We start from the raw sequence: 12530 nt of genomic DNA on the forward strand, positions 1-12530 counted from the left end.
TGGAAGGTCCTTCTCGGATAGCATCTTTGGAACCGGAACCTGCCGCTTGTACTGCCGAGGACAGCACGCACGTCAGAGGGTGAGAGTAACCTTTCTTTTTTATTATTATTATGATTTTTAACATTAGATCATTTTACTATTGATGTTGCATACACAGGGTTAATAGCTGCGTAACCGGAGTGAGTTACACCGCACTCTGGTAACGCTGGCATTAACCCTGTGTGAGGGCTGACTGGATGACTGGAGGGGAGTATGGAGCGGGCACTGACTGCGGGGAGGAAAGAGCGGCCATATTGCCGCCGGACTGTGGCCGTCGCTGATTGGTCGTGGCAATGGTCATGGGCGTTTTGCCACGACCAATCAGCGACTTGGATTCCATGACAGACAGAGGCCGCGACCAATGAATATCCATGACAGAAGGACAGACGGAAGTGACCCTTAGACAATTATATAGTAGACTAGATTGTGGCCCGATTCTAATGCATCGGGTATTCTAGAATATGCATGTCCCCGTAGTATATGGACAATGATGATTCCAGAATTCGCTGCAGATTGTGCCCGTCGCTGATTGGTCGAGGCAACCTTTATGACATCATCGTCGCCATGGCAACCATTATGACATCTACGTCGATACTGTGCCCGTCGCTGAATCAGAAACGTGGGATTTATACGTCCTTTATGACATCATCGTCGCTGTGCCCGTCGCTGATTGGTCGGGGCCGCCAGAGCCGCGGGATTTCTACGTCGCTGATTGGTCGAGGCCTGGCGGCATCGGGTATTCTAGAATATGCATGTCCCCGTAGTATATGGACAATGATGATTCCAGAATTCGCGGCAGACTGTGCCCGTCGCAGATTGGTCGAGGCAACCTTTATGACATCATCGTCGCCATGGCAACCATTATGACATCTATGTCGATACTGTGCCTGTCGCTGATTGGTTGAGGCGGCATGTCTACGTCCTTTATGACATCATCGTCGCTGTGCCCGTCGCTGATTGGTCGAGGCCTGGCGGCCTCGACCAATCAGAGACGCGGGATTTCCAGGACAGACAGACAGACAGACAGACAGATGGAAAAACCCTTAGACAATTATATATATAGACTAGATTGTGGCCCGATTCTAACGCATCGGGTATTCTAGAATATGCATGTCCCCGTAGTATATGGACAATGATGATTCCAGAATTCGCGGCAGACTGTGCCCGTCGCTGATTGGTCGAGGCAACCTTTATGACGACATCGTCGCCATGGCAACCATTATGACATCTACGTCGATACGGTGCCCGTCTCTGATTGGTTGAGGCGAATTCGCGGCAGACTGTGCCCGTCGCTGATTGGTCGAGGCAACCTTTATGACATCATCGTCGCCATGCTGTGCCAGTCTCTGATTGGTCGAGGCCTGGCGGCCTCGACCAATCAGAGACGCGGGATTTCCAGGACAGACAGACAGAAAGACAGACAGACGGAAAAACCCTTAGACAATTATATATATAGATTGCATGTAGCTGGCAGAAATGTCAAGGAGCACTCCACGAAGAATCCATACAATGCACTTCATTATGTTTAGTGCAGAGCCTAAAGGGGCAGCACATAGCATAGCGGATAGCGATACATATATTTTCTTTCTTTGAATCCCTGTGTCATTCACCACAACCTGGCTGTATACAATGGGTTAGAAATTGTTTTATTTGGCCTAGATATAACAAGACGGCTGACGCCAATTATTTATTTCCCAGACTACTAGAAAGCGCACAGTGGCTTAAAGGCACAGTAATCCCACAGGTGGAGGGTGCAGAGTACACACAGCAGCTTAACAGCACAGTACTCCCACAGGCAGAGGGTACAGAGTACACGCAGCAACTTAAAGGCACAGTACTCCCACAGGCGATGGGTGCAGAGTATACACAGCAGCTTAAACGCACAGTACTCATGGGTGCAGAGTATACACAGCAGCTTAACAGCACAGTACTCCCACAGGCAGAGGGTACAGAGTACACGCAGCAACTTAAAGGCACAGTACTCCCACAGCGGCTTATAGGCACAGTAGTTCCACAGGTGGAGGGTGCAGAGTACACACAGCAGCTTAACAGCACAGTACTCCCACAGGCAGAGGGTACAGAGTACACGCAGCAACTTAAAGGCACAGTACTCCCACAGGCGATGGGTGCAGAGTATACACAGCAGCTTAAACGCACAGTACTCATGGGTGCAGAGTATACACAGCAGCTTAAAGGCACAGTACTCCCACAGGTGGAGGATGCCGAGTACACACAGCAGCTTTTAGACCAGTACCATCACAGTTATGGGTTGCAGAGTACACAGAGTGGCTTGTAAATGTTTCATGTCAGGGTGGATTTGGTTGAAATGTTTCATGTCAGGGTGTTGTAAATGTTTCATATCAGGGTGGATTTGATTTAAATCTAACTGATTTAAATCACGATTTAAATCACTAGTCAGTAAGGCTTGATTTAAATCAGTGATTCTACCTAAACTAGTTCTTGCTACTTTAACATGCAAGTAGATGAAGATTTTTAGAATCACTTTTTATATTACTTTTTTCTCCCCAGTTTAATGGGTTAATCATTCATATTTGGACACCACTGTTCTGTTGTACTTAGGAAGGAGAAAAATAATCCTGACCTTAATAACAATTTAAATAGATTTATTCAACTGAAACAATAACAATATTACAGCATAAGTTATTTGCATAAACAAACATCCATGTTTGTTAACTAATTTGGCTAAACAAATAATATATATATATATATATATATATATATATATATATATATATATATATATATATATATATATATATATATATATATATATATTAAGAAACTTAGACTGTCAGCCCAGCCGACACATGAAAAACTTAAATACTACTGTCCCTGCTGTCCTCTGTAGCTCACTTGTCGTCATCTTCATCATCATCTTCTTCTTTGTTCCTATTCATAATCTGGAAAAGAAAAACAAGCTTTCCTGCTTTATTGGGTCCCAACCGATTTCGCAATTTAGAATGAATGAGTCCAAAGGAAGAGAATATTCTTTCAACGCCTGCAGAAGAAGCTACTGCTGTTAAAAGTGAAATCATTACTTGAACAGTCTAAATCCAAGCGCTTAAGTGACTTCCACCAGTTTACTGGTGTGACCTTCCTTAAAATATCTTCAGCAAACATATATTTCTTGAATGGTTCCCCCTTAGCTCTGAAGTTTATTATAGTTGGCATTAAAGATGGATGATTGCTGGATACCCATGTCCTAGCTAACTCCTCTTCCTCAGCACTTAGGTTTTGACCCTGATATTGACAATATTTGCCAAAAAATGAGCTGGAGTCAGTGCTTGTCCCATTCGTTTGTTTACTGCTTGTAATTTAATTCTGTCCATGTGTAGTTCTGTTTTTAAGTGTTCACTCAGTTCCTTCCAAATTTCAACAGCATCCGCAATAAAACAGCTATTTTTCTGTATTTTGTTTAAAGCTTGAGAGATGGGTTTCAGGAAGCTCAGCATATGTTCAACAGTTCTCTTAAGCCCAATGTTGAGGATTTTGGCCATGACAGTGCCATCTATTTTATCTGGATTTTCTTCACAAAGTGTCATCAGAATAGGCCAGTTTTTGATATACTGCTCAAAACAGTCCACCACAGAGTTCCATCTAACATCTTGTGGGAGCGTTAGCTTGGTTCTATCCATCCTTTTCAGAGCTGCTGCAGCAAAATGATTATTACGGAAGTATTTAGCAATTTCAACAACATTAGCCTTTATTTCTGGAACACTTAAGTCTTTGGCTAAGAGGTGCAGCAAATGAGCACTGCAACCATATGTTATTAGCAGCTTTGTATTCCCTCCCTGCTCTTCTAAATCTCTTCTCATCTTGGATACGTTTGCAGCATTGTCAGTGACCAAACTGCGTACTAGACATTTGAATTTTTGTTCACATGTCGTTATAGCTTTTACTGCCACTTCTTGTAAGTATTCTGCTGTGTGTGCATTTCCTGACGTATCAGTTGTTTGTGCAAGGAAGACTTTACCTTCTTCTGTTGTTATACAAGCACATACAATAGGATCATTGTGGACATTACTCCACCCATCAATACTTAGGTTAACAATTTTACCCTCCAGAGCTGTTGCACATTGCTCCATTTCTCTGTCATGCACTTGATCCAGCAGTTTCCCTGCAACATCAGCTCTGCTGGGTGGACTGTATCCTGGTCTCAGTGACTGAACCATATTAATGAAATGTGGGTTCTCAGTCAGACGGAAAGAAGAGTTCGTTGCATAAATAAACTGGGCAATTTTTTCATCAATCAACTCTTTTTCTAATCTGCTAGTTCTTATCACAAACCTATCTATGGTGGTTCCAGGAGGTAAAGGTTTTTTCTTCCTTTTGGGTGATGGTGATATGTGGCTGTGGGTGTCTGATGATGATGCTGCTGCTAATGAAGCACTATCCTGGATGGATAACTCTGAAACTGTAGAACAGGATGATGGTGATCTTGGAGGTGGATAGTTTCCAGAATCCATGAATTCTCCTAAACAAAAAAAGTCAATGCTGTTATTTTATTGTTTATACAACTTCTGCTTATTGTACACAACACATCACTGCCCCTGCCCCAAAAGGAATATTTGTTTTTCTTCATAACTGTACCAAATGACAGTAACATGCTGTAATAAAAAGAAATATAATTTTTCTCACACATGACAGTTCAGTCTTTAGAAATAGGATTCAATAAAAATGTTTACCAACCTGAAGATCCTGCCTGTTCAGAAGTGTTTCTTTGGTCATCTTCATCACCGCACTTCTCATGATGTTGCCTCATTCGCGCCACCAGGCCTTGCATCTCTTTGTTGCATCGTTTGCATTTTGCACGCACGCATGCCTGCCTTACCGATAGGCGAAGGAGCTTCATTAAAATATTCCCAAACTGGGTCTCTTTTACGGCCTGCTGCCATTATAAGGAAAGAATGTAATAAACCTCAGATCGTACACACAAACAGATCCAGACTTGTCTGTCTGTGGCTATGCTGCAGTATTGTGCTCAAAGTTTCACTTTCATTTTCTTGTCTGCTTGCCCTTCCTCCTCCTCACACTTAGATTCACATTCTTCTTGTGTTGTGCAGATCTATTCCACTCCAAACAATCAGAAACATATTGTCTAACTTCTTGGACTTGGCACTGAAGGGGTTGATTCTGTATTCATAGGTTTGTAGAACAATAGGATTAAGGTCTTTTTCTCAACTCTGTTCATGTTGTAACATTTTTGCCGTGAAGAAGAGGCTGGGACCTCTGCGGAGTCAAATTCAGTTTTGAGAACTGCGTAAGTAAAGCGAGCGTCTGTGATACTATAGGAGAGAAACTGCCCACTAATCCTACAGAAACCTCTGGAAGAGCATGGCATTGTGAATGTTACACATATACAGCCTTTATTCCACTGAGTTAAACAACTCAGCTTTATCTCATGATGGAAGAACCTTTGGATGGTAAAATATTTTCCTCAAAAAGCAGTTTATTGAAAAAAAATCCGATTTAAATAAAAAAAAATCCGATTTAAATAAAAAAAATCCGATTTTTTTTTTTTTTTTAATTTAAAAAAAAAAAAAAAAAACATTGATTTTTATCCACCCTGTTTCATGTGGATTATATAGATCTATACATCTCCGTGTGGTCAGTGCCACATCCAGATGTAATCGGGGCACATAGTAACGATACAATTCCTCTTCAGTGATATTGACTTTTTTTGCTATAGTTTAACATATTTGTTCTACTTGGATGCTACTTGATTTGTTTTCATGCATCATTTTTCTCTGATACAGTTTGTGTTAAGAGTCCCTGTATCTGTAAATGTTTCATGTGGATTATATAGATCTGTACATAGGGATAAGAGGTCCATGAAGCGTTAACATGACAGTTGCTAAAAGCTATAAACTGTATCTGGGCCTCTCGTTATAAAGGACCTCATCACGAATTGTCTAGATGTGAATTCCATCCCACCAGGTGATGACTCATTTTTTTAATTTAATCATTGAACAACAATGGGGGGAAAGTTTATTCTTATTCATTTTCCAGTTTTTCAGGCGTAAAAAAACAAGAATTAAAAAAAATGTTGATCTTCAGTTTTCCCACTGACCCAGCCTCCTAATAAATGTGCCACATCTTACGCCAGCTCGTTTTTGTCAGTGAGGACCCAAGACATGAATAAGAAGAGTTTATCATTATCAGAACACTTTCTGGCACAAAGAGTGGATTTCCTATTTTTCTGCATCGTCCTAAAAACAAATTTGCCAGATCTTCTTTTAGCTGCCTCTTTGTTCAAAGCTGTTATATCAAATGCCAGTTTTGTTCAATTTTCCCCTTTGTGTGTATATATTTTCTTTGTTTTTATTAGAAAGTGTAATGTTTCTGGTCTTTTTTTTGTAAAATGATCCTTATAGTATCACCTTAAAATTAATGCTATTTGAGTTGCACAGACAGAAGCTAATTAACATCTCACCTGAACATATTGTTCTAAGAGAATGTGGATTTCTACATTCTTTTCTTTCCAGATTTTTCCGTGCACTTCTCTTTTGAAGTGTGAATGCATTTTAATTGCTATAATATTTCATTTAATTCAGCAATGCTATAATCTTGCTTGTTCCAACCAGATTGACTTTATTGATTAGCTTAACTTTCTCATTCCTATTCAGCGGATTTTGAGTCACAGTAGAATGACGGCTATATTTATTCTCTGCGATGCTGAACAACCCTCAAATGTCATGAGCAATGTGAATTACGGCATGACATTTGCTGGGAAAATATACTTTACGCCAAGAAGACTGTTTCATTACTTTTGTTCCTTAAATTTGTTTCTAAAGTAAATGTAAAAATGTCAAAGCCCTTTCACCCAGATGAGTCCGTTCTCCTGCTTTGCACTGATGAGGGGCAAACAAAGCTGAAACCTGTCTGCAAATGGAGATTTTGGTTTGGCTTGTTATGCTAAGTCATGTTGAAAGGCCCTTTAAAGGGAACCTGTCACCTGAATTTGGTGGGCTCTGTTTACGGTCCGATGGGCGGTGTTTTCGGTTCTGTCATGCACCCCTTCCTTTCCCGCTGGCCGCAATATTGTCTTGAATTTGATTAGGTTGCCTCCATAGTACACACATGCGCAATGCAATATCGCCTTGCGCACATGCAGTATGCTTTGCCCAACTGCGGGCAAAGCCGAAAAACATTAGTGTGCATGCGCCGGCGCACTATGTCCCGGAACACAGCAAAATATTTCTGGGACATAGTGTGGCGGCGCATGCGCACTAATGCTTTTCGGCTTTGCCCACAGTTGAGCAAAGCATACTGCGCATGCGCAAGGCAAGATTGCATTGCGCACACGTGTGCTACGGAGGCAACCTATTCAAATTCAAGACAATATTGCGGCCAGCGGAAAAGGAAGGGGTGCATGACAGAACCGAAAACACCGCCCATCAGACTGTAAACAGAGCCCGCCAGATTCAGGTGACAGAGTCCCTTTAACCAATTACCGCAATATCCCATATACAGTATGTATGTGATTGTAAGGGTGATCGCGTAAGGAGGGGACTCAGGAGCTGAACTCCCTTCACACGCAGTAGATACTACTGGCTATATTAAGTAGTTGGCATCTGTCTCTAAAACAGACACAACTGGGTATGAGCTCGAGCTGCGTCCATTAACATTTAAATTCTTCTGCCAATCTCTGACATTTAAATGGAATACCCGCCATTGGTGAATCTTACCGGCTCCCATTGGTGTCCATTGACGCTATTGTGGGGCACCTGCTCAAGGCCTCCATCACATCACCTCAGTCTTAGTACAATATTTATATTATATATGCTGAAATACTGCGCTATTGTGGGAGCTAAAAAATGAAGTTAAGAAAAAAAAAAAGTAAAAAATATATAAATTCAGATCCGCTCTATTTTCCGTGTTCAGATTAAATAAAAATAGACAATCATATTTTGTATCACCACTTACATAAAAGTCCTGTCTATCAAATGTAACATTAATAAGCCCAATATTAAGAGCCATAACCTTGGAAATAAAAATAAATCAAAATGTTTATAACAAAAAATGTTATCAATACCCCTGTCTGCTGATCTTGCATAAAAACAAGCCATTATCCAGCATAATTGATAGCAAACATTTTTTTTATTTTGGAAAATGAGGACACTGTCTCCAAATTAATACATTTTTTTCTCCCATGTTTCTGGATATTTTTCCCACCAAAATGAAAAAAAAATCTATTAAACTTTTGGTATTGCTGTAATTGTAGTGACCTGACAAATCATGATTCACAGTAACTTTTGCCACAGCATACATGCCATAAAGATAAAACCATGGCTACATTGCATTTTTTTTTTCACCATTTGCATCGCACTTGGATTTTCTTTTTCCGTTTTTGAATGCATTTTATGGTATAATTCAAAACTGCAATGTGTCCCGTGAAGAATGAGCCATTTTGTGAATGGAAAAATAAAAAAATGTTATGGCTCTAGAAAGAAAAGGGTGGAAAAGCAAAAGCACAAAATCAAAAATTGCTGCGGAAAGGGGTAAATGAAGGTCTGTCACCAGGTAAAAAGTGGCCAGTTTTTGCTTTTATTTTATTCCCTTTGTTCTCTTGAGTACTACTCTTTTTTTTTTTTAAATGGATCTTTCTATTTAGTGCTAATATTTTTATGAATTGTTCTCGAGGGGGTGGCTTTCAAGATCCTCAGGGGCGTGTCTTTAGGCTGCTCTGCATTATTTCCCTGTGAGTGCCGCCACCTTTGGTAAAGACCAAAAACCTTGGCAGATAAAAATAAAACAAAAAGCAAAACGGAATACTCAGGAAAGGAGCTGGGAAAAAAAGATAAGTTAAGCTTTTGACCTGGTGACAGGTCCTCTTTAGAGGGATGATGTTGACTTTTAAGACTACTACCTCCTATAGGTGGCACTAGCGTTACAATCCTCTTCTTTTCTGAAGAAAATGTCACTGTTTTTCTTTTCTTGTATTCAAAAATAAATGGACCATATTTCATCACTGTGCTGCATCCAAATTTTTATCTGCTTTTGATTTATGTGACTGTTTTGTACCCTCTGAGACATCTCTTTTTTTGTTGTATGAAAAACATGATAGAGGTTTCCCAAGCTTTTCCTAGCAACTAGTTAGTAAAACATAGTTTGCACCAGGGTGTTGTCCATTTTTTTTCAAGGATCCATTTACTTGAATGGTCAAATTTGGTCTGCAAATTGGACCAAACTTGGACAGGTTGAAGCGGCCATAAATACTATACTATAATAGTTATGTAGAAATTGGATTTGTGAATGCGGCCTTAAAAACTGTGTGAAAAATAAAGTATGAAGACATATTTTTAATAAAACTTACTTGTGCCATGTTGATGTTCACTAGGCTTTTGGATGCCCTGCTATTCCTCTTAGTACTAGGAGGTAAAGCAGAGAGTTTTAATGAGACGTAAAATTACTCCATTGCAGGATTAGGGGTATATTTTCTATTCTGTTGGCAAAGACTTTTGTAAAATAATGTTGTCCAAAAGTATCACTATGTAATTTTAACGGATAATTAATTCATTGTGCTTAAAAAGTCAGATTACCAAATATGCTGAATTAGTTGTATGTAAAACTACAAAATGTAATTGCAAGGATAACAACCTTCCAGAAGACAAACCAAAGCTTGAATGAAGTGTATAGAGCTAAAGAGATATAGTTAGAATTGAAAGGATGTCACAACCATTGGGAACATTTTTTTTTTCTTTAATAAATGTTTGGGTTTTTTTGCAGTAGGGCTTCATTAAAAATGTTTGACTGCTTGGCTTCTACAGCCTCTACTTCTCATGGCAAACGTATCAGACTGCAGAAAGAGTTAATAATTTTGACAACATGGTCTGTAACATTTATCTCTCATTTCCTGAATGATCTTCTAAGTTGATTTAAGACTAGTAGAAATTTGAGCTTTCTTTTAGTCATAAATTTCCGGTACTTAGAAGAGGACTCAACTGAGGAGACAAACCGGTTTATGAAACTCTATTGCAAAAAAATATTTGTAGCTTGGAGGGGATGTCCATTTAATACAAGTTATCCACTATCTAAAGGGTATATGATAACTTGCTGATCAGTGGGTGTCTCATTAGTTGGTCTGGGATCTTTTATCCCTGACAAAGAATTGTAATCCTGATTTCAAAATGCTGTGTCAGGCCTATTCTTTCCGTCTGAGTCTGGGGGAAAAATTTGAGCACATTGTTCGTCATTCCCATATGGATTTGATACTCCATGAAAGTTCCCCGTTCTGCTGATCGGTGCAGGTCTCATTGTTCATACCGCCACCGATCATCGTGAACAATCCTTTTACATTGCACCCATTTACAATATAAAAAAATACCCACAAAGCTGTGCATATCCTTGAATTTTTACTACCACTGTCTTCCTAACCACGTTCTTCTGAAAATAATTCTGAAAAAATAAATAACCCCAGTAATCTTCATTCAGATTGCTGCTTTAGAAAGGATTTGTGTGGAGTCTTACCCAGGGTGCGCTGCACATCTCACCTGCATTGGTGCCTGAACTAGACGTATACAACCGAAAATGATGAATGACAGGGCACACAGTGACTCCATCTACATCATTATAGTCAATGGCCCCGTCAACGCATATACCCAAATTCTATTTTGTTGGGGTTCATAAATGCTATGTGAACACATCCTTATGCAAGCAGGTGCATATCTTGTTCTATAGAAGTCCATGGGGTTTGAAAAAATGGCAATTTATGATTATTTGGTTGCACAGTTATAAAAAAAAATTTTACATGTTGATTTTATTGATTCTTTAGGTTTCTCTGGGAATATGCTTCATATTGATGTTTGGAAATTCCATGCTATTAACATCTTATTATGCATCTTCACTCGTAGTTATTTGTGTAAGTAGATTTTGTTGCTATATAATTTTGTGATGTATAAAGCTTGTTAACCAATGCTGCAGCCAAGTATTGCCAGTAGGATCCACTATAAAGTCATGCTAGAGAGGTAAGGGGAGACTTGAGATCAATTTACACTGCAAGATCATTGAGAACAAGATTTCCTTGGAACACTTGTTTCTCTATAATAATGCAGTATAAACACACATGGCAAAATGCAAGTTTGTCGTGTGAATTAATCTTTTGTTTTCCATTATCGTTCTTGGCAGCGCAGGACATGTGCTGAGCTCAGTGTCAGCCTATGCACAGAGAACTTGCTGACCATCATCAAGTATCCTCAATAGTTCATGTTTTCAGTATTTATCTAGTATTGCACATGTGATGTAATTTTTGTCAAGGGCTCAAACTGTCACAGATGTTTCTTAAAGGTGTTGTCTGGGCCTTTTTTGTTTTCTATTTACTATGATGCTAAGCACTTATCGGCAGTTAGTTGCTAACTACCTACTTGTTCTGCTGTATGCTGATTTCTCTCGACTGAGCGCTCACAGAACTGCTCCTGGTGGCAATTTTCAAAATCTCCTGTGATGTCATGTTGTTGGAGCAGTTCCTTCTCTTCCTCTGTTCTCGGTCAGTGCAGTGTTACTGCTCATATCATGATGATTGACAGCTGGCTCCTCACTGCCTCACTTAGTGCAGGCATGCTGAGTTGGTGTGATTTACATTGCATTAGCAGTGCATATGAAAACTTTGCTAGTGACCCTCATTAGTAGTGTAGGCAATTGAAAAAAAAGAGTCAATTGAGTTCTTTGCACTCCTGCCTGCTTTTGCAATGTTAGCACACCTACACTGAGTTAGGCAGCAAGGAGCTGGCCGTCAATGGCATGATGTCAGCAGTGATGCCTCATCAACAGAACAAAGTGGAAATGAAGGATCTGCTGTGTTGATGTGACATCACAGCAAGTAAGGGCTCCTTGATATGTTCAGTGACTGCTCTGAGCCGGTTAAGATTAGTGCATGGCAGAACAGGTAGGTAGTTACCAGTACAGTAAATGCTAGGAACATTTTAAAAAGTCCCCAATAACCAATGAAATCATGAATTGTTTGAGATATTTGAAGACTGGAGTGGAGAAACATTTGACAGAACAGACAGAGTAGTCATATTTTCTATGTGATTTATTAGTGTGTTTACTCTTACATTCTGTTTTCACAGGTTATTACACTGAGCAGAAACTTTTTGCAACTTGAAATGATGGCAATAATAAGTTGGGTATGTTTTTTTATTTTTTTATTTTTGTTGCCATTCATTATATGTGACGAGTTGGCGAGGAACGTGCCAAAAGCACAGAAATGAAACAATCCCTGGTCATTAAAGGGTTAATTCTGGAATTCAGGTTTTTCATTTAGTTCCACTACCACTAAGGCTGCTAACCATTTTGAAAACATTTATGGTTTGTTCTAAAGGGCTCTGTGAATTCAGATGTGGTACTAGAAGAGGATCCACCAGAGTAATAAGTCAGTTTGTGAAATCTCCTTCCTCCTCTAAATATTCCTTGATCTAGGACGAGTGATATTATTAATTGCTGACTTTCATTGTGAATGAAAGGCACTAAGT

At 39.6% G+C, this 12530-nt stretch overlaps 1 protein-coding gene across 2 annotated transcripts in view; it reads left to right on the forward strand.

Moving 5' to 3' along the window:
• DPY19L1 (dpy-19 like C-mannosyltransferase 1) overlaps positions 1–12530 on the forward strand; it is a 259028-nt gene that overhangs the window by 129905 nt on the left and 116593 nt on the right. For both annotated transcript variants that reach the window (XR_011314012.1, XM_069730266.1), the window contains exons 11-12: positions 10835–10921; positions 12129–12185. Coding sequence is in view for 1 of the 2 variants with exons in the window: in XM_069730266.1 (XP_069586367.1) it covers positions 10835–10921; positions 12129–12185 (144 nt within the window). In the remaining variant the exon portion in view is untranslated. The remainder of the gene's footprint in view (positions 1–10834; positions 10922–12128; positions 12186–12530) is intronic.

The sequence above is a fragment of the Ranitomeya imitator genome, chromosome 6 (genome assembly GCF_032444005.1).
Source record: "Ranitomeya imitator isolate aRanImi1 chromosome 6, aRanImi1.pri, whole genome shotgun sequence".
Classification (NCBI taxonomy): domain Eukaryota; kingdom Metazoa; phylum Chordata; class Amphibia; order Anura; family Dendrobatidae; genus Ranitomeya; species Ranitomeya imitator.